General features: G+C 39.4%; 1 protein-coding gene across 1 annotated transcript in view; it reads left to right on the forward strand.

The window, feature by feature from the left end:
- Positions 1-23,859, forward strand: part of csmd3b (CUB and Sushi multiple domains 3b) — a 433,532-nt gene that overhangs the window by 276,500 nt on the left and 133,173 nt on the right. The window contains exons 7-9 of the mRNA XM_085346113.1: positions 3,623-3,700; positions 7,569-7,656; positions 7,804-7,928. Coding sequence (XP_085202239.1) covers positions 3,623-3,700; positions 7,569-7,656; positions 7,804-7,928 — 291 coding nt within the window. The remainder of the gene's footprint in view (positions 1-3,622; positions 3,701-7,568; positions 7,657-7,803; positions 7,929-23,859) is intronic.

Consider the following 23,859-nt stretch of genomic DNA (forward strand, 5'->3'; position numbering starts at 1 on the left):
AACAAAGGGTAATATTATAACTTAAAAATATACTTAATAGCAACACAAATGCAAGATACAGAAAAGAAAACAGAAAGTTTTATTAAAAAAAATTATTTTCACTGCTTTTTAAAGGACTCCTCAGAGTCAGCAAAGCGTAGTTGGAGTTGGAGACTATTCCAAAGCCTTGGCGCTAAAGACTGAGAGGCTCGGCCTACCTGGTCTTTTTTATTTATTGGTCATTTGTACATGTCAGCTACATCACCTCCTATTTGACTTTTTATTCAGTGAGTTTTATTTAAAATTCCTCATTCACTCTCACATTAACCATGGGAACGTTTGAGTAGAGAAACAAGCACAGATACATCTATGTTATAATCCTAGCTTTCAGTCTAGACAACGGTAAATGTTTGCTTTCCCATGCAGGTACATTAAAATACCCGAGATGAGCATCTAGTCCAAAGCTGGTAAATTCAAAGTGCTCGATGCCTATCTGTCTGAATCATTGGCACAGAGACTCTCTCTGCTCCACACTACCAGTTTTAAGAACTACTGTAGGAAAAACAAACAGTGTTGTAGGTAACAGACTGGTAATGTTAAAAAAAAAATGGTGACTCATTGATCTGGATTCTGCACAAGGTAGCTGTAGCTTTTCGTATTTATTTTTGTTGTGCTCAAGGAATAAAAAAAAAAGATTTTAACTTGGGTCTGAAAAGCATCAGGCCTACATCACACCCACACAACATGGTTCGGTTGATTTTTTTCCTTCTCTTTTTTGTATATGTAGCTTCAGCATCTAATTTATTGCTGTGAAACTTAAGCTGAGCTCTTGGTTGTGCTTTTGCTTGTTGATGTATATATCTTTCTACGTAGCACTCATAATTCTTATTCTCATGTATATATGTTTGGCACTGATCACCACCTGCACTCATGTATATATCTTTCTACGTAGCACTCATAATTCTTATTCTCATGTATATATCTCATGTATATCTCATGCACATATCTTTCTTTCTACATAGCACTTTAATTCTTATTGTCTGCACTGAAGCACCGCAGCAATTTCCTAATGTTGTAAACCTCAACATCTGGCAATAAACCCATTCTGAATATAGTTTTCCATATATGAAATACTTTACTTCATAAATATGGTTTACATAAATGCATCTGTCCCTTCCATCTGTTGTTTGCAGTAGAGCTGCTGCTTTTAGGCTAGAATATTAACATGGGCGTATTTAACTTTGATACATAGTCACACAGGACAGGTTTTATGATGCATATTAACAGGGCTTGATACACTGAATGAATCTACATAGGCAAAAACAAATTTGACTTTTAACTATTTTTGGCCCAGACTCCCATATTCGGCTGCCAAACCGAAGAGGATGCATTTCAAGCCTGATTGTAAGACTTTGATCTGTTTTGCAACTTCCCCAGTTGTCAAAAGCAGCACGAGTTTGCCAGTTAATGTTCTTAATTTATGACAATCAGGACATTTTCAAACCTCAGTTTTATATGAAGGCAGTAACGCCAACTCTGCACTTTTATTGTTTCTTATCCCTTTTGTGTTTTATACTGTTTATACGACTTTTCTGCATCAAATAAGCCACCCAATGTCAGAAAAAGTCATTAAATCTTTGATGTCATGTCTGTATGCAGTGGAATGGAAAATGTATTCACTTCACTCTCATCATAAAATACAGCTGTTGTTCCAGAATATTTATAAAAAAAATAATGACTTTGAAATATTAGGAAGATGGGGGGTTTCATGAAAACACTGCTGATTATATTATATAAATAAAAACTATAAAATCTGCTTTTTTATCTAAGTGATAGCTGCTATTATATCAGATATCAAGAACCCCCTCCCTCCCCCCACCCCACCCCCATCTTAAACAGCTATGAATCTGCTGTCAGGAATAATAAATGAAACTCTTTGTGTAGGTGGATTGCTGTGAAGTCAGTGTTTTTGCATTTATGTATGTGCGGTGCACAGATGCAGCCCTAAGCAGCTCTGAGACATCATTTGCTTGGAGAAGTCTCATTAACGAGAGAATTTATGGCACAAAGTGTTCTAAAATTTAAGGGAAAACGGACATTTGTTCGTGATCAGTTTGACATATTGATACATAATTTAAAAGTCTGTCCTCCAGCAACCTCTTGCCAACCAGTTGCCAACTACATACTTTTCTCTAGCAACCAGTGGTTACATGGGGATCCCTGACTGGTCTTAAGGCCTGTGTGTGGCAGATGTTTAAGTTAAACAATTATTTTAAGCCATTTCATCTAGCCCATATTTTTGTCTGCTGGTGTTTAGACTTAGAGTAATAATGTGTTAATGGCATGAATACAGTATTATTTTTACCCAGCTTAGAGAATGTATTGACCATATTATCCATATTTTAAGATTAAGTAAGTGCTTAGCATTGATTGCAAATAAGGATTGATATCTCTGACTCTTGGCGTGGATACAACACTATCATTTGGAGCACTTGAAATTGACCTACTGGTACGGTAACACAATATTACACCCCTGGAGCATTAATCAGTATGGACAACACAGGCATGTATCACTGACGCATGATATGTTCATGTATCTACATAGAGAATAATGTTGGGGTTATTGCTGACATAAAATACACATGATGTGATAGAACTGCTTTTAATATAATAGCAGTGCTATATGTGCGTATGTGTAATCGTTGTATAGTATAACATTCGGATAATTGTTGAACATTAACTCATTCGCCATTTGTCATCCTTCAGTGGATTAGTCAAGTCTTAATGACAGCAATATCTGTCAGCCGCTCTATCAGACATTCATTAAAGTGATTTGTCACTGTACTTTGTCATTCAGGACAAGATATATTTGTGTTTTCATTATTTATGTTGATAATGTGTTCATTTATTTTAACAAAATTAGATTAGCGTAGTGTTTTGATTTTTTTACTATTTTATAAAATCAATTATTAACCCATTAATTTTGCATCTATACCTTGTAATCATATGTTCTAAACTGTACTAATGCACATGCACAACATCGCCAACCTTGCAATCGAATGATGTCACCAGTGTTAGAAAACAGAGCTCATGCCGACAGGGATCCCTCAGTTTGTTCCTTCTTGTCTGGGAGTTACTCTGATTAAAGGAACCATCTATTTTGTAACGTGCCATTATCGGAATGCTTTGATTACAGAGCTGCATCATTGTCCTTTTGATTAAAGCTGCAATTTTCCTTTACCAGCTTTTGTTCAAAATATGATGGGGCTTCCGGCAAAAACAACCTCACTTCTGATGTGTGTGTCTGAGTGACAGAGAGAGAGAGAAAGATTAAGCTTCTTATGAACAAAAAATCCTGAATGGTGCTTTTGTTAAACCCATTTCTCCAACTTTCTTTCCCCTTTCGGCTTCTCGCCTTCTCTTGCCCCCTTAGCTGTGTGTTTCCACCATTTTTTCAAGTTTACTTTGCATTTGTAACTTTCTTTTCTGCTCTGCTCTTCTCTCTCTCAGTTTTGTGAGGGAGAAGACTCTGCCATTTAAAAGAAAGAAAAAAATCCTTTTTTAGGTCAAATTTTTTTTTCCCCACTTTATCCAATCTGTTCTGATTTTCCTTCTCTTTTCTGTTTTCTGTTCTCCTCTGCAGTGAAGCGATCAGTAGATTTTAAATCGCGGGGCGTTAAATTATTCCCTGGCAAAGACTCCACCAACAAGTTTTCAATATGTGAGTTCACATCTTAATGTCCCTTTGGCTAATGAACTAACTTGCAATGGCTTGGTTAGCTTGGACTGGCTTTTTTATGTTTGTTTTTTAATTTGGTTTTACTTTTGTTAAGTTTGTCTCTTAATAAGGGCTATCATGTTCAACACATTTGTGCTTCTTATTATTCGTAATACAAAATTAATGGTGTTTCTTATTTATTAAATGACATTTGATTGCAACAATTTACAAAAGCATAATGCTGAAATTGACCCCTGATGTGAAAATGAGATCTTTTTAAACTCACAAATGTGTTGGAAAGCCTTTACAAGAGCCATGCTTTTGTGACTGCTGCGTGTTTTTGTTGTTTGATATTTTGTATATGCATTTTGGTCATGCTGTCCCACTTCTTCATTGCTTGCTTTGATATAGTTAATCATTGCTTGTTCTGATAAGTTTAATCATGGTTTGTTTTGGTCTTGCTTTAGGCTCAAGGAATGTGAATCAGCTGTAGTTAATATTGTTTACCGCCCACTCCTGCCTTCTCTTCTTCTTCTCTTCTCTTCTCTTCTCTTCTCTTCTCTTCTCTTCTCTCACAGCCTGCAAACCTTTATAAATGAATCATTGAGGTCTCAAGCCCATTGTTGGGTTTATAAAAAATCTCCCAAGACAATTTCATGTATTTCTGCACTTTGTAAAATATATTATGTCATGATGTGTGATGATTTGGTAGAAAGGTAAACTGCCATTACATATTGCAGTCTATATCTAGAACCTTTCCAAAATAACAAGGATGCACTCATAATAAGTATAAGAGCTTCCCTGTTAATGTAGTGCACTTGTTTGGTGGGCAACCACAGTTCCTTCTGACTTGAAATACCCACATATAAGAATAAGTCACCTTGGAAACTAACACAATAGGCATCCCGAAGGGAACTATGGTTCCTTTGTCATTTCATCCACTGTAATACCGATTTGGCTACATGATTACATTTTTCTCTACAATTATAACTTTCAACATTCTATGAATATGCACAAAAAGCAGAGCTATTACCAGCAAATAGAGCTCACTTTTCAACATTTAACTTGATACATACATTATTTTTTATGTAAGTCCAACTTTCTTTCACACTTCTTTACTATAGCGTCTCTATTCGGTCATCTCACATCACACACGTACGCACAGACATTATGCAACTCTTTGAAGGTTAGTTATCTGTGTGCTATAATGGTGTTGATGGTTATATACTTTTATGTTTGCCACCTAGTCTAAACACCCCACATGGACTCACAAATATGCAGATGAAGGTTCAAAGTCATGCATTTTTTTGCACACTATAAGGACATGAGAAGATAAGTGCACATAAGTGTTAATACGAGAGCGAGAGACTAATACCGTACGTGCAAAAACACCAAGATGATGGCCTTGCTTCTTGTTAATTAGTTTGCATGAGTGATAATTATGAATTTTTAAACATCACTGATTTTTTTTTGCTCGTTTTCCTTATTTGCTTGCGTTTATGTGATTGTATGTTTGTGTGTAATTGCCTTAAATACTGTATGAGCTGATGGGGAGGCGATGTTCTGAGCTAGGCGCAGCGTGGTGGCTCGGCACATCGCGGATCCATCAGTTTCCTTGACAGGTTGGAGAGCCATGGTCGAGGTTTGATTCTACACATATGAATGTGTACTGTATGTTAATTAGTCTGGCTCTGACTGGTTCAGATGCTAATTTGTTCTTCTCTAACTGGTTTAACTCGTCAGTGAAGCATAAAGCCTGTCTGTGTGTCAGTCTGTGCCCATGCGTGTGCGCTTAGATGTGGTTCTGTATATGTGCATGTATGTATATGTTTGTGGGTTCACTTTTGTGGGCTTTGTGTGTTTGTCTATGTGTACACAGAACTGATACTGTAACCAGTCCCTCTGTTGTACTGTTAATAGTCCAGATGGTCAAATTAGCCGCTCCAACAAAGCAACAAAGTATCTACTCTAACAAATCCACACACACAGAGCTGCACACCAACCACCTGCTGGGTTTGTTGATACAGACTACACATGTACATACATGTTAGCCAGATAGCCCAGACAGCCTGGGTGGGAAGGTGTTTATGTGAAAACAGAAATGGGCAGTATTATCACTTGGCCAGTGTTTGTCACACCTAATTGGGTTGTCTGGCTTTTGCGGGGGGGTTAAGATAAGAGAAAAGTTTGTTTTGTTTTTTTATCAGATTTCACCAGCAATTGTCTTACAACAAGAGTCAGTGCAGAACACTAAAAAATAACCAGAAAGTATCTTAAACAACGCGGTAAGGGAGTTTTAATTCCAAAACAGTGAGACTAGTTGACTTCGTAAGCGTTCTTGAGTAAAAAAAACTTGTTTAAATTTCTTGCAAATTCAGGACGTTTTCTTTTTTTTAACCTGTGTTCATTGCAAAGAGCCTTTCTTTAGATGAGGGGGACGCTGACTAATTAGAGCAGCAAAACCTATACACATAAATAAAATACAAAACCAAAACATGCAAAGTTAAAAAAAGATAATCATTTTGATATTATATTCATCATCCAAATAACACAAATAGAATTATGTTCTTCCACTCGTAATTTAATCATCCTAATGAAATTAGTAATCAAGAGAACAGTGCCGCACTGTTGTCTACTCTATGCTTTAAAAATAAACTGATTATTATACCACACTAAACTATTATTCCCTCTAAATTGAATATCACTCCTTGCATTTGAATATCAAAATAGACCACGGGCTGTTTTATTTGCTCTATAGCCGAAATAAATAAGCACACCAGGCTGATTTCTGCCTCTAGTAATATTCTGCTGACACTAGACATTACGAAAGGATGACAGACTGGGAAGAAGCAGAAGAAAAAAACTCAAAAATCCTCAGAGGGGCCTAATTCTGTATTCACTGGTCTGAATGAAAAACTGTGAGAAACTCGAGGGTAATTTAAGTTTACCCTCACCCTGATCTCATTAAGGAAATATCCTCTCACGTGGGTCGAAATAGAACATCAATGGAATGCAGCTCATTAAGATACCGTATTACTACTAATACTTTTTGCTTTGCTGCGATGTACCAGAAACAGCTCTGTGGCACGTGGTGCGTCCCTTATTTTGGGACAGAAAAAGCAGCAGTGTTTCATTTAAAAAAAGTAAAACTGTTGCTGCACAAAGAAGAAGGTCTAAACGGTCTGCTATGAGGTTATTTTATTCATAGATGGGGGCAAAGGGGACAGACCGAAAGACAAAAGGAAAATGATTAAAAAAACAGAAGAAAAACAGTACAACAGCAGTCTTATAATTAAAGAGAGATACTGAGTAAAGATTCATCCTGTCAGATCCACGTTTGTCCTGATGTTGCAGTCTGAAAGTGTTTGTGCAGTCCTGTCTGTTGTCTCTGTTCTACCTCTGTGATGTTTGGAGGGTTACTGTCAAGATTAGCTCGTCTGTGAGAGAATTAAGATTGTGTCTGGAGTGCTGTGTCATCCTTTACAGCCCACCCCACCATCTAGCCTGTCTGTTAGGCTATCTCCTGGTCGAACTTTTTTTTTCTTTCACTGCTGATTGTAAAGCGAATGAGTGATAAAGCAGGCAGATTTCCTAAGCTAAAACTAAAGGCACCCTCGCATCTGTCATTCAGAGGAATGACAGATGCGAGGGCGCATTGAAGCAGTACCATGTTGATTTGATGGTAAATTTCGAATTACAGTGTATTTATGTGAGCATAAAAATGAGTTTCATAATGTATAGCAGTCAGAAAACTAAACCTTTACTTCAGAGAAAGATTGCTCGTGGAATCCAGTGAACCAAATACTTCTTCTGTCTGTCTTCATCTAAACCGTGTTTCCTCGGCTCTCCACCTGTCTGTCTCTCTGTGTAGTAAATGAAGGCGGTGTGAGACAAGCTTCTAACTCCTGCCCAGACCCAGGAGAGCCAGAGAATGGAAAACGCCATGGCAATGACTTCAGGTACAACTGAAAAACACTGGCGTAGTTGCTTTTTAACAGAAATGCACAAATGCACATCTGTACAGAATCTTTGCAGCATAAACATTTTATACCTGTGTTTCTTTTTTTTCTTACACTATGTTATTATTTTTTTTCCATTTTGCATAGCTTTGGGAGTGTGGTGCACTTTAGCTGCGGAGAAGACTATGTTCTACAGGGCAGCAAAAGTATCAGCTGCCAGAGAGTAGCAGAAGTGTTTGCAGCATGGAGTGACCACAGACCTGTCTGCAAAGGTAAGAAATGCCTTCCTTGTGTACCCACACCAGCATATACATCACAGGCACACATACAGAAATCTGCTGTAATCACAAATATGAAATATGAAACCTGCTAACTGTCCATGGGTGACTCCATGTGCATGTGTAACTGTGGTCAGTCAGTTACCTTGGCTTATCATCAGTTTGAGTTGAACAGGGCTGAGTTTACAGTGGAACGAAAATCCCATTACTGTTTCAAGCCGTTAGCTATAAAATTACGAAACAAAACAGAGTATAATCCAATGTTTGCAGTGTAGCGACTCAGTAACATGCTACGGCTGTATGCTTTCATCAGGGGAGCTATGATAGTGATTGTTTAGGACATCAAATGAAGTAAACACAGTAGGGTGTAAACACTCCTCTACACAAGCACCAGATTTGATCTTAATTAAAATAGCACACAAATGAAAAAACACAATTACCACTACAATTTATTTTTAGGTGACACAAGTTATGCAATCACTCTGCATATGGTTACATAAGTGACTACAGACTTTAATCATTGACCTCATTGAGAATGTTTGATTTTCTTTTTCTGGATTTTTTTTTTAACATTTGCTACTGTTATAGATTCATACTTACAACACACACACACGCGCGCGCGCACACAAAGACGGAAAGAGGGAGACAGAGAGAGAGGGCGTCTGTCATGTTAAATGCCAAAGTCGTTTGTCATGTCTTCCTTCACTTGGCTTTAGTCCGTGGCTGGAGACACATACTTTAACATAAAAACCAATATTCTCTGGGCATGGGTCCGTGTGTGTGTGCGGCTGTGCGTGGGCATGCATGTGTGTGTGAGAGTGGAATATTTGAACCTCTAACTAATAATTACTAACATACAGACACAAAAGGAACTAAGAAGTGGGGGCAGAGAAATCGAAAAAGTGAAGAAAGAGGGTAGAGAGACGCTGGAAAATGTCACACCTACTTTAGGCTGAAATCACAGTCTCGCTGGAATTAAAACTGACTGAATCCAACATAAAAAGCAACATATGAACAACAGTTACATTTTGGGCAAAAGGTGAGTTGCACTGTAGCGTTCAGGAGGGATGAAGTGTCTTGCTCAGAGATACCTGAGCAGGACCTCCAGGTGTTAGCCAGCTGTTGGTCGTGGTCTCTTGCCCGCTGGTCACCATATGACCTCGTGCCTCGACTTTAGCCTCAGGTTTCTCTTGTGAACCAAACACGGGAAGTGACCATCATTAAGGTTTTTGGTACTGTGTGAGCACAGATCCTTTTTAAGCAGGTAGAATATATCATGTATAACTTGTTGGTTCCCACCAATCAGCCTTATTACCATCTAACCCATTTTTAGAGATATTACAGTGCTAATACCTTTTGATTGGCTCTTTATCATCATTAATAGCTAACGGGGAGTCATTATCACTAAATATTTTATAATGAGCAATTAAATACAGCTACTGACATTAAGCCAATCAAGCCTTACATTTACCTGGATGTGATGAGGGGCTAAAGTCTCCCCAAAGGATGACTGCCAATGACATTTAAGTCACTGGTGTTGTGCCTCGGAGCAGTGAGTGGTTAAATGGGATGACCTCTATCACTGGGAAACAGAGCCATTCGTCAGCAGGGATATTTGCAGGAAAAGCGTGTGGGCAGAGTGAGACATTTCCGCAGAGCTGCTGTAACTTCAGAGCAGCAGGTGTGCATTGTTAAAGCTCTGGTGGGTATAATACACAGTAAAAAAAGAAGAAGAAGAAGAAAAGAAATACAGAAAAAAACAACCATGAACAACTTTTTGACAAAGCCGTGACAGAGTGCACCATCCTGTTTCGTTGCTGTTGCTAAGTAACTAGTCATTTTTTTTGCCAGCTGATCTTTGTTGTTTTAAGTGTTTCACAATGGAGGGCACTGTTACTCCAACATTGTCCCCACCTATAAGCTGTTTAAAAGCAGTTCTTGCCACCTTATGTTCAGAGGCCAACAATAGGAACAGTTATATTTAATGTTCACCATTCTGTACATTATGTCTGACAAATGTACCTTTATTAATCATAGGTGATACTGAATGACCCACTACCTGTGCTGATTGTGACTGTAATATTGTTAAAAATGGGTGGCAGAACTTTTCTGTGACACTACTCCTCCCAGTACCGCTGTGCGTAACTGTTATCCAGCGTGTGTCTCTCCGGCATTGCTGAAGCAGTGAAACAGAAAGGCGTCCATCTTCAAAAGTTCCGTAAATCCGAGAAAAACCCACAGCGAGGTTGTTTGAAGGACAAAGTGCGTGTAATACGAGAATCACATCTTTCTGACAACAATGCTGAGGCTTATTTTGAGCTATATGCCAGGATCACAGGAAATAAAAACCAGAAAACACTAATCACAATACTCTGCAACTGTAAACATGGTACATATACATTAAAAGCTTTTGATGGCTTAGCTGAAAAGCAGGCAGAAGAATGTAGAGACTTCTGCTCCATCTATAAAGCTATTCAAAAAAGAATCCCTCACAGACGAAAATCTAATATTGAAATTCTGAACCTTTCTCGCTTGCCTTAAAGGCGAAGGCAGGTTCATCTTGAGCTAATAGACTGAGAGCAGAATCGCCTTTTCTGTTGTCTAGAAGTGGTCTGAACTATCATCATCATTTGATGCCTTTTTCTTTTCTACCTTTGGAAAACTCCTTTTTTAACAGTCAGTAGCAGTGCAGCAGTAGGTGCTATATCAAAGAATACGGGGATTCTTCGGGCCTGTTACACTGAATACAAGTTCATGTGTGACTGCTTCATTTTGGTTCAGTTTTAGTTCTGGTGGAAATGTTTTCTCCCTGTCTTCACCTCCAACCAGATGGCTGCCCCTGTCTAGGCCTGTTTCTTCCTGAGGTTTCTTCCTCTTAAAAGGGAATTTTTTCTTCCCACGGCTGCCAATGACCTGGTCATAGGTGGACATATGATTGTTGGGGTTTTCTCTGTGTTATTGTAGGGTCTTACCTCACAATACAAAGCACCTTGAGGCAGCTGTTGTTGGTGCTATATAAATTACAAAGTGGCAAGAGGATCAGGAGGAGGAGTTCGAGTGGGTCTGCATGCGTTAATAAAAGGGCTACTATGACAACAGCTGTAGTGATGATGTGTTTTTTAGGTGATGGTGGTCAAGCTATGGACAATCAGCTTACTTTATTTTGTGTATCATTTGTTTCTAATTGTAATTGAAATTCTTTATCCTTCGTGGTGAGAAAAAAATTGTTACAGTGTTACAACTTCAGTAACATTATACAATGAACAATGTTTTTTATTGCAGCCAATCAAATTGAGGATAGTACGGGCTGGCCACAAGGTCAAGCACAGCCCAGCTGATTACAGCTGATTTCACCGCCTGTGGCATTAGCAAGCCACTTTGCAACCCACATCCACCAGAACCACTCATTTCAGTCTTGAATCTGTCTTAATGAGTGTCACATCTGCTCTGTTACGGACCAGGAGATCTTTCTGCTGCTCTCGCTGCATCCAGCTTTGTAAATATGTGCGTAGAATGGCAAGGAGGTCCCAGAACAGAGCCATCCAGCTAAATATAAACTACTGCAGATGGAAATAACAATCTTGTTTTTACTACATTGCGCCTAAGTGGACTATATTTGTCTGTAGTAAAGTGAATACTCCAAACAACTGTGTAAACATGCAATTTGTGTGAGTTACAACTCCAGCAGAAAATCATCGAAAATTGAGTTCATATTCTGATAAACAAATTAATCTGTTAGGTTACCAACAGTGTTTGAAGAGATTCTCTGAGGTGGTGGAAATTCCAATTAAATATTATTAAAAAATGCACAAGCCAACCAAAAAATCAGGCTCCAAATATATAAACACCACCCTGCACTGCTCTCCACTTTGGCGCCAGTGCATTCATTTTAATCCACACAATTATGAAACAGATGCAGGTGCAAAAATTTGTACTTGATCCCAATGAAAATGGCCCTATGCCTCTGTTTGCACCTCTGCTGGCAAAGGAGAGTTCAACAGGTAAGCAAGTAAACATTTGAACCTCACGGAGAAAAGTGTCCCTCTTTAGGTTACTTTATTTCATTGTGTTGAACAAAACGGTGTGAGATAAGGGCCGTGTTTAACTGAACACAGCTCAGATTTGACCTTTACAGCCAACCAGCCAATAGCTAAAGTGGAAACTCATGAATAACATTGAGAGAGGCAATCTGTCAGGAAGCATCAAGCCAGCTGACTTATTAAAGGGTCACTCCTGTCAAACACTTAAATACAGCTAAATGTCTCTTTTGGAACATTATGTGGAAAATAAAGTGGTTGCAGAAATCTGCTCTCAGTATACCAACAGTATAACCACCAGAAAGAGGTTGATAGATATACATTTTTAGAAAAACAACAACTGCAAGATGGACACAGAACAGTAATCAGTTTATTAGATACAACAGAACAAATACAAAACCAAATAAAAAAAAGTATAAAATAAGCCATCAAACTGCAATGTCCCTCTGTCCACCACTTTATGAGAGAGAGAGAGAAAGACTGAGAGAAAGAGGGAGTCGGTCCATGTGGCACCTTGATTAATGGACAGATGGCAAGGCCACTGAGCCAGCTCTTTCTCTCTGTCTCTGTGTGTGTGAACTCCAGGGGTGTTCAGTTGATCTGCCTGAATATACTGACTCAATGAAGGGTGCTATATATCAGCTGGATAGACACAGACTCACATGCGCATATGTTGATTTCCAATAATAGAGAAGAAAAGGGGAGAAACCCTAATGCGCAGGCATTGCTCTGTATGTGTGTGTGTTTTTTTCCATGTGCGTTAGTGTCTGTGTGTCTACCCAATTTTTTGTGTGTGTACCCATTAAAGCTCCAACCAGAACGAGGGCCAGTGGAACACTGTGTTCCAGCTTAATGATGTCATCAATCATTGTCTGTGTCCATTGGTCAATCTATCTGCTCCTGTAGACAGCCTGTTAAAAGAGTCAGTTTGACCATCCTGCAGAAACTTCTGATCTCCAATCTGACACAAACCTGATACAGATACAGCTTTTAAAAAAATCGAATTTATACTCAAACTTGATAGATTTCTTAGTTGAGTAAAAAAAGTTTTTCCCTTTTTTCAATAAGAAAATGGCCCTGATTCTTTCCATGAAAAACAATTTAGAAGTTTGTTTTAGATTACCTGTCCTTGGTCAACTATGTCAACAATTAATCAAGTCACATTTATTTACCAAGAAATTAACTTTAGTCAGGATGTTTCCTCAGTTATCATAATCTAAGTTGTAATCTTTACCTCATTATTAGGAAAAATTGAACTGTCTTGAATCTGTTCAGCTTTTCTTAACATGCTTAGCTCAGTATCAAATACTGGCACTGGTAATTTGGATTTTAGGCCTAGATAACAGTCAATGACCTTGGACAAATGTGTATTGTCCATTTGGTTGGCAAATGGTTGTTGGAGGTTGCTGGCTGCCGATAGGTGAAACTGGTCACAAGAGTGCAATGCACCAAAAACTACCATGCCATTGCTTTGGACACTAACAGATTCCTGCAGTTATGTTTTGTCATGTTTTGCATGGAAGGGGCCAACTTGTCAGTAACGATTCGCTAACTACTTGATGAGCATTAGTGAATCCTGAAAAAGTGTTACACGAACCAGTTCACTTCCATAGTAAAACTTGTGCCTTACCGCTGCAACCAGCATGTTTCAAAATCTCTATTTTGCACTAGCTATAGTTTTAATGTCTCTCCACAACCATTGGCATGTGTTTACAGACAGTTAGATATATTTTAATGTAAACTACAGGCAACCATTTAAATCTGCCAGCAACCAAAGTAATCACAAGTTTTTCAGTATTACCTCTTTTTGTTCACTCTTTGCATTCTTTGCTTGTCGAGATTAAAGGGACCTACAAAGACTGACAACAGCATCGCAACCTTCACTTAATGACTTGTTAAATGTTTAATGCTGCAGGCAGCTGATGTCATGGGGATACTGTCTTTTACTGACAACAAGTCTTGAGGCAGCCGCAATAGCTCACAGGTAGAACACAGGTAAGACGCTCGTAAGCAATTTATGATGGACAGCGACTGGTTCCTGAGATCAAAGCTCAGTGTCCTTTGGTACTCCATAGCAAAAAGTTTACTTTAAACTGCCTGTGCACAATATGTAAGGCAAACTAATAGAAATTTAATGGTAAAGGTATAATTGTAAAAAAAAAAAAAAAAATCTGATTTGATATCTGATTGTATTTTCTGTGTGACTTGTCTCTCATCCACTGTTATGAAACGGCTGTGTGCAGGCAGGAAAAGGACCCAAAGTGCAGACTCCGGAGACAGACGTGAACTCAAAAGGGCACCAAAACTAGGAATACAAAATACACTTACACAGACAGAACACACCGCAAGATAGGGGTAGATTGCAACACGGACACAGAGAAACACAGGGCTTAAATACACAGAGGAGCAATCAGGGAATGGGTAACAGGAGGGAAACACAGCTGGGGCAAATCAGGCCTAACGAGACAAAGGAAGCACAACCAGACGCATTTACATGAGACACGGACTTTCAAAGTAAAACAGGAAACATAACAGGGACTGAACTTACAGACAGACTCACAGGCAGGCACTACAGAGGGAACAGAGACGTGGGACCAGGGCAGACACAGACACGGAGATATAGCCGACAGGGGAGACAGCAACTAAGGATTACACAGAGACATAAACCATAAGACAGAACTCTAACAAAGAAACCAAAGACTAGAAATGATAAATAATATAATAGACTCAAAAACCCTGGGTCAACGACCCAGGCATCCTAACATCCACTGCTCTTTATGCTGTCTGAGGGGCAGTGAGGTAGAGGGCCAGGCAGATAATTTGGAACTCTTAAGGGTTAAGTGTCCTTGGTATGCTTCAGCAGGTATAGCAGTATGGATGATTGAAGCTAAGCTTCCACTGTGGGGACGATTCACTAACCACAAAGGCCACCCTGCTGAGAAAGCAGAGTTATAGACCTTGAGTGTAAGGCAAATCAGTCTGGAGGAAGCTCTTTTGAGCCAAAATATTGTGACGCTAAACAGTATTAAAATTCAAAAACATTCTCAGAGCAATGTTCCCAGTGCTTATGGGGTGCGTCAGTTATGCTCTGAATCTATAAAACAAAACTTTGGGGAGATGTTTGCAAGGGCGTTGGAGCTACACTATGGACTTTCGCAATGTGTTTCTTGCCTGGAACACCATTTAATTTTGGTTCACATCCCAGTGGTTTATGTGGGTAAGCGTGTATGTCTAAGTGTGATAGAGTGAGAGACAGAAAAAGAGAGGGAGAGTCCTGGGGGATTCTGCTTGATCTGAAAATATAAAAACAAAGTGTATATGTTGTTACACACACACACTCCGTACTATTCCTGCCTAAAGCATTTACTTAACCACGCTCTTGATTTCAGCAATATGTATTTATCATCACTTTTTTCTTCTTTTTAATTTGATCTGCAGTTCATTATCGCTTCAATGATAGTGTGGCTCTTTTGGCTTTAAACCCTGTATACTGTGTGCCAACATAAATAATTATGAGAGGAAGAGAAAGCGATACAGAGAAACACAGAGACAGACGTTCAACTTACACACACTGACAGGCATTACAATTGTGCTATTATAAATACATGTCAAATGTCTTCAATCCAGCATACTGTGTGTATGTTAACAGTGGGTCAAATGACATATATGTTTTCTAAATAATGAAACATTTGAAATTAAAAACCCAGATATCTCTAGAAACCAGTTCTGTAACTTCACAAGGTTTTAGCCACCTTAAGCTCAGACACACTGGCGGGTGATATGGTTTCTGTTTGCCAGGAATTTAATTAGATTTCTGATGGCTTGGTAAAACTGTTTTGCATAAAAATATATGAATATGTATAAATAGAAATTTGTATTTAAAATAAAATGATTTTTCACACCTATATTCTACAAAACTGACTCCAGATCCGAAAGCTAAGATGCCAACCTCATACACACATATGCTGCAATGGTTTCCACCGCCCATTTCTCACCTGTGGATCCAAAACTCTGGGTGCAGACCTACATCAAAGCAGCCATTCTGGCACAAAATAGCAGGTAAACACAGGTGTTAGTAATTGTAATAACGAAAGGTCATTTGTATTGTGGTACACAGTTTTAATTAATGTCATTAGCAACATCTGTGTTTACCTACTATTCCATGCAAAAATGGCTGCTTTAAAACAGGCTTATCAGATTGATTTTTATGGACTTTGGGTTCTGTCACACAGACTTTATGGCAAAGAAAGAACCATATCTTTCCCTGCTGTTAGGGAAGTATGAGGAAGAGAGCAAACACAGTTAAGGTCATTGAAATTCAGGATTGTGTTGATGTGCAAGCACAGTTAAGTAACAGTTTGCTGAGTTAGTATGTTAAATGTACAGGAATTTTCTTAATTGAGGTATTGTGAAGAAATTATGTCAAATATCAATTTTAGTTCTTGAAAAAATACTGTAAGTGAGTTTTTGTGAGTAACAGTATGGGTTTGTTGTTGTAGCGAGTTAAAAATCGGGGAGGAGGTGTAATTTTAATTGCTTTAAGCTCAACACTGGAAAATAGTTTTATCTACAACAGCATGTAAAATGTATGTGATCATCATATGGGCCATATTTCAATTATTTACTAGGAACTTAACACGTGATGAGACCTTTACAAGAGTTTAGTGCAGTAGAAAATATAACAGTTGCCTCTGACAAGTAGTACAAAGTAGTATTAAATGGAAATATATATCAGCACAGCGCCCCACTGCCAGGTGAAACGTCCAAAAGACACAGGAAGAGAAAGCAAGAAAAATAGGTATGAAAGGTAATGAAGAGACACTGAGAACAAATGATAGAGCGTTATGTAAACCATGAGCTACATTCAATGGCTCATAAGGGGACTAAGACATGAAAATAAAAGACCTGGAGAGACAGACTGAGCGAAAGACAGACAGATGCAGGCTGAGAGACAGATGGAGTTCAGCGTAAGTTATGCGATGTTAGCTCCTCTGGTAATTCTGGTGATAAGTCTCTCTGTGCGCTATTGCTATAGCAACATCATGCCCGTTTTGCTGTGGGCACGGTGATGGGCTGGCCATTCGTTCAGGACACGCTGATTGAGCTGTCAGTGCACTCGCAAACACGAGCTTACACACAAGTCTTGAGACATCCAGTTAAATCATTTCTCACGCGCAACCCTAGCGTGCACACATGTTCACAAACACACACTTTATCTCTACATATCTATCGGTGTATAAACCGCTGTGAGCTAAACACTAGAGCAGGTCAGCTGAGGATGCTATGAGAATTAGGGAAACACGAAACAACTGGGTATGGTCAGGCGGGACTCTTGCAAAGATCTCGTCGACAGTAAGACAGAGAAACATAGAAACAGAAAAGAACTATATAAGGTTGTCTCTAAGGGGTGTTGTACTTGTTCTGACACTCTCTTACAGCACTTCACGGTTGCAGTCCATTACACACACACACACACACACACACACACACACACACACACACAAGCACAAAAAGACCCGTAGACAAACATGTTGTGGCTCTTATTCTTTTATTTGTCCCTTTCCTTCATTCTGACCACCGAGTTAAAGTCGGGAGTGGGCTTTTGTCTGAGAGTATTTGAAAGTTTCCATTTGTAAGGATCTATATTATCTATATATATACTCAATTATTTTGCAATGCTAGGTGCATTTGTCTCTTGTGCAGTGCGTGTCAATATAAGCTCGACTGAATACGTACATTTGTCGCCCGCTTCTAAAATGAGACCGTCACATTTAAGCGTTGATGCTTATTCTTTTGTTTTAGGGGTTTGTGAGCACGTGTGTGCGTGTGTGTGTTTGTGTTTGTGTGGCTGTTAACTGTACGTATTCTTATGGCCTGCCACTGAACAAACTAATTATGGAACAAACGGTGCTTCAAACCAACCAGAAAATTACCTCCCAATTCTAACAGGACGACCCAAGGACAGACAGGCAGGTTCTCTATCACATCTAGTCAGAACACAAAGCCTAATAAAGGCTTAGTGGGTTTATCGAACACCTAGCATGTGTCATTTTCTATGGAACGCCAGGACTGCCATAATGAATTAATTAAATACACCATTAAATAATTAATTAAATGTGGCAATAATTAATTAAAATTGGAATTAATTAATTAAATAAATAGTTATGACACATGTAATTAATTAATTATTGACACATTTAATTAATTATTTATGTATTTCACATTTTAATTAATTATTGACACATGTAATTAATTAATTATTGACACATTTAATTAATTATTTATGTATTTCACATTTTAATTAATTATTGACACATTTAATTAATTATTGACACATTTAATTAATTATTTAATGATATATTTATTTATTTCATTTTGGCAGTCCTGACGCCTGGCTCTCGTCATGAAATAATTTTATCTGTCAGCCTCACCCATCAAACTCAGGGGGCGGGGTTAACGTTGCCCATGCAGCTTCTCTAACATTTGATTGGTTGCCGTGCAAAGTAAGTCAAAACAGGTCGATCCTAGAAAATCGATTGCTTGTGTAGACTTGGGGCAGCCAGTTATCCCAGAATGCAGATCAAATCACAAGCAGCAATGGTGGTGGTGTAGTTTTAAAATACCCCGTTTTTCTGTCACCAGCTACACTTTTAACAGTGTTTTAGCCGCGAATGTCGCGACGTATGTCTGGTCAGGTTGTCAACATAGAACATGTTTGCAAAAGTGCTCAGATGTTTTCAGAGATTTCACTAGCTCTGCTAACAGTTAGCATGCAGAGTGCACCGAGGGGGTTACGTTAACCGGTTTGTTTACATATTCCACTCTCCGTGTTCCACATGTTGCATTCGCAGATTCTCATTTTCACCGAACGATCGTCTCTTTCCGCCTGGTCTTGTGTCTCTGTGCTTCTGTAACATAAAGAACGAGCTGACATTTTTCTCACGAAACCAGCGATCAGCTCAACAGACCCTCAGTTTACCTGCATGCATCCTCCTCCTCATCTGTCAGCTGTTTAACACCTGCTGCTAATTCAAGAAACACGCCTAGTTACCTGGGCCCTGTTTCAGGAAGCCGGTTTAGTGGAAAAACTGAGTAAGTAAACCCTGAGTTAACGAAAACTCTGGGTTTTCGGTTTCACAAAGCGAGTTCAGATGAAGCCTCAGTGAGTCACTATGACGACACACGCCGTGAAGCTAACCTGCCCCCTAGCAGGTTTACTACAACTAACCCTGACTGTCTCCGCCCCTTTGTCGGAAACCTGACAGTAGGAAGTGTCAGACATGGCGTGTCCCTTCCTTGAAGAGCCAGTAGATGTTGAAGCCCAAATTCTCCGCAGAGCTCTCCGCCGGGAGAGAGTGATCAGAGCGCGTTTGGACATTTTATCATTTCCTGATGAGTTTCTGTGTGAACGTTACCGTTTCTCAGCACAATCTATAATTTATTTGAATAACATCCTCAGGCCATATATTACGCATGTGACACATCGCGGACATGCTCTCAGTTCTGTACATATTATTTGTATTGCACTTCGGTTTTTTGCAAACGGGAGCTTTCTGTATAATATTGGTGAAGCTGAGCACGTTTCCAAGGCTACCGTCTGTCGGGCAGTCAGGAATGTTACAGTTGCACTGAAACGTCTCCTGTACGCGTTTGTGGTGTTCCCCGGTCATAGACCCACAAGATTTATCAAAGAGGGATGCCACAAAATTGCAGGTATCAGGATGACCAAAACTTAATTTATGATGTGGTGATACTTGAACTACTACTTAAATTTTACATTTATTTTCAGGGTTCCCAGGCGTGATTGGCTGTATAGATGGCACTCACATTCCAATCATTGCTCCTTCAGTAAATGAAGGAGACTATGTGAACAGGAAGTCTTTCCACAGCATTAATGTACAGGTACATAGTTCCCTGTAGCATGTCAAACTAACAAATTATTTCATTATAGTAATGGATGCTAATTTGTGTTCTCTGCACTGTGAAGATCATATGTGATGCTGCCAACATTATCACAAATGTGGAAGCCAAGTGGCCAGGCTCTGTCCATGACTCACAAATATTCCGTGAATGTACACTGAGCACAAAATTTGGACATGGTGAGTTGAAAATACTTTAAAATATATAAAGACCAATTGCTTCAGGGACATTTGAACTGAAGTGTATCCTTCTGTCTTAGGAGAGTTCACTGGCTACTTGCTTGGTGATAGGGGGTATCCATGTTTACCCTATTTGCTTACCCCTTACTCTGACCCTGAACCGGGCCCACAGCAGCGATATAATCTGGCTAATTGCAGGACAAGAGCCAGAGTTGAAATGACTATCGGAATGCTTAAGGCCCGGTTCCAGTGCCTGCAAAGACTCAGGGTCACCCCAGAAAGGGCATGTGACATTATTATGGCATGTGTGATTCTTCACAACATTGCCACAATTAGAGGAGAACACTGTCCTTCTGAACCAAACATCAGCAGTGATCCAAACCATGAACATCCTGACCCTCCCACGGACATACAAGATGGAAGCGCAGTCAGAGACACCATATGTCACAATCATTTCCTTTGACCCATCACCTCAACATGTTGAAAGAAGAATAAACAGATGTTTTGTTCAACTGGCTTTATTGGTCGCCTGTGTTTCCTGTACACAAAGTATTAAAAGATGTAAACCTCATAAAGTGTCTCTGTTGCTTCCTCCTCTGTAACAGCTGTCAATGTTTCTTCATTATTTTCCTGTAGTAAAGAAATAAACAACATTGCTGTTCTACTGTAAACTCATATAATCTGTGGAGTATTACTCACAACTGCATGTTGGTCTGGCTCAACAGGAGGCTGCACCAGATGCAGTACACCACCACCATCAACTGATAGAATATGAGGTTTATACAGGTCACTTATAACTTACAAGGGACCAAATGGCAATTAACAAACATACCAAGCACCTTACACTTCATTGTCATTATGCTCTCAAAGACAACCAAGACTGAGGGAAGGCAAAATCAGTAGGAAAATAACTTCACTACAAAATAATCCATTATGGTGAAGAGTTTATCAAATGAATGAGTAGCACTGCAAAGGTGACTGTGAAGAAAGGATGTATGCACATCATGTATTATTTTGAATTTACCCCCTATGTAGGCACTTGTGTCTTGCGGGGTTATTGACTCAGAGGATGTCCCCGCAGAGATGCCTTCGGCCACAGGGCGCCCACTGTTTTGGCTGAGGGCCAACTGCTCAGCCTCTGTGAGTGGTGGAGGACCCCCACCTGTTTTTCGGGCCTCCGCTTTTTTTCTGTTGGCTATAACGGGTCACATTTGAGCATACAGAGTAAGCAAATATGTACTTGTAATGTGCTCAGATAATTTCAATAAGTGCTTACAGACAGAAAATTAATGTAGCCTCTAACTGCAATTGATTTACATCGGACAAACAGACCAAGCACTATGGCTCATAATACAATTACACCTTACCTGTTTGGACTATATTTTTATATTTCATTTTTACTTGCTGCCAGGAACGTTTGGGGCCTGTTGGGTTGCACCTGCGCTCACATCACATCACAAAATAAAATGTATAAAATAACAAATAAAATAACATATGATAAAATAACATATGATAAAATAACGTGTTAAATGGGTGGAAATCCCTCGATCAATGTTTAAATTAACACTCACGCATTGACTCTGTCGGCTATGTTTTGCCATGCATGCTCCCTTTCTTTTGCAGCTGTCGCTGTGTTACTTTTTTCCGCAAAATTTGCATGTTATCGGCATATGCTGCCATCAGAATTTCGGCCTCAAGCGCTGTAAAATACATTGACCGCGCCTTCTTTCCCTCCGTCTCCATGGTGACTCGCTTAATCTGTGCTCCACTAATCAGGGCTTTATGTATCCTCGTCCGCGCGCTTCACTTGGGGTTAAAGCAACTCCGCGTTGATTGAACTAATTGTTATCAGCCTTTCTGAAACCGAATATTCCGAGTTGGACAGTTCGGGGTTACTCAACCCTGCGTATCGTTTTTCACTCTGAGTTTTCTAAACCGGCTTCCTGAAACAGGGCCCTGGTGATAGTCACAGTTTAACTGGGCAGCCGGTGCTCGATATAACGCAATGTCAGCGCATTTTTCTGCACAAGATAAGTAAATATAGTGTTTTCCCCGAGCGCAGAGCTGCTGGAGCTCGTTTCCTTACAGAGCACTTTATAGGCGAACAGCTTTATCAGCGGCTGATGTCCAATCACCGGCACACAGCTTTCAAACCTCAGCTGAGTTTTAGCTCTCAGTGGTTAAACGCTGGACTTCATTCACTCAGGTTCTGTCTGTCGGGTCACGTTTACTTCGCTGTTTTATTTACAACTGAGCAAATCGGTTTGGCTGAGGTTAAAGTTACGTTTCATAACTGCATAGTTTCACAGACGTTTAATGGTTCACTGGCACATGTGTTAGACTGAACTATCATCTAAATATCATCTGTTTTTTAATAGTTATTCAACTGTATTCTAAGCACCAGCTGTCTGTTAGAATGTGATTTTTTTTCTCTCTCTGTTGGCAGAGGTATAAAAATGCGCAGGAAAATCTGACATGCATGGCGAACTTCACCGACGATATTTAGGGAGGAATAAACACACATCAAACATAAATGAACCATTTGTCTGTCTCCATAATTGAGAGAATTTTCTCTTCTTATGTCAACACTCTCTCTCTTTTTTTTTCTTTTTTTTTGCTTTTTCGGTCATGTTATGTTTACCTGTCAAAGGCTTGTTACAAACTATGAAACACATTGTGCAGACTTCTGGATGTTAGAAGAAAACTAATACTGCTCATGAATGAGACTAAAGGCAGGAAGGTGTCCTTTAAAACTAAACATGTTAATAGGACCTCCCTGTTTATATCATAGTTTATGATATAGCATGTGTATTTCAGTAATAGCCTGCTGAGGCCACTATACGTGCTGGCCTCATATCAAATGTGAAGGCAGACTGAGTCTATGTTTGACGTTTTTTATATCTAATCTTCCTTTTCAAACATTTAAACAGCAGCGAGTCTGCAGCTGAGGGAATACAAATTCAAATTGTCGGAACAGGTTTGCTCGTTTCTTGGATTCATTTGGTGATTTATTAAATGTATAACTGTTATTCTAATCTGCTGCTGAGTCTCTTACACTTTTCTTTATGCTGTATATTTTCACGTCTCTGGAATAGTTGGCAGTTAGATAGTCAGCTGGGAAACTTTGTGTTAACTCATGGAGCTGAGGATATCGTGGATATCGTGGACATGCTGACCTCGCTGCGTGGTGTACAGAGCGAGGTCAGCATGATTAATATTCACAATAAAAATATTAGCCGAACATCATGAAGTCTGTATGTGTTTCATAGTGTCGAACAACCTTTGTACAGTTAAAGCCAGCAGTTACTACATGACGGAAACACCAACGTTATCTCTTTTATGTGTTTATACACAGGTCACGCTGATTACTGAACAAAAACCCAAAGATCAGATGTTAAACAGATTTATTTGCTCTCTCTCCTCCTTAAACATGTTTTTAATGTTAGTTATAATTCAGAATTGGCGACTGAAACACGTAGGACACATAAGAACATCAGGAAATAAAACATCGATAAATATAACCTCAGTAAAAGAAGTCAGCGGGGGTTACTACAGCTGTGTACCGGGGCCTGCGCTTTGTCGGTGGGATTGCTTGCGAGGCGAGCGGGTCTATCCCACGCTTTGCCGTGAGACTGGGCAGACATCTCCGAAATCATCGAAACACTTTTGCAAAGAGGCTGTATCTTGACAAACCGACCAGACACATGAAGATTAAACCACTACATTCTCGGCTAAAAAAATATTAAAACGGTATTTGGTAACACACAAACAGGGTTTTTCAAAGCTCAG

Source organism: Diplotaxodon limnothrissa, linkage group LG22 (genome assembly GCF_057381915.1).
Source record: "Diplotaxodon limnothrissa isolate DT_005_m linkage group LG22, D_limnothrissa_male_GT1.1, whole genome shotgun sequence".
In the NCBI taxonomy this organism is placed as follows: Eukaryota; Metazoa; Chordata; class Actinopteri; order Cichliformes; family Cichlidae; genus Diplotaxodon; species Diplotaxodon limnothrissa.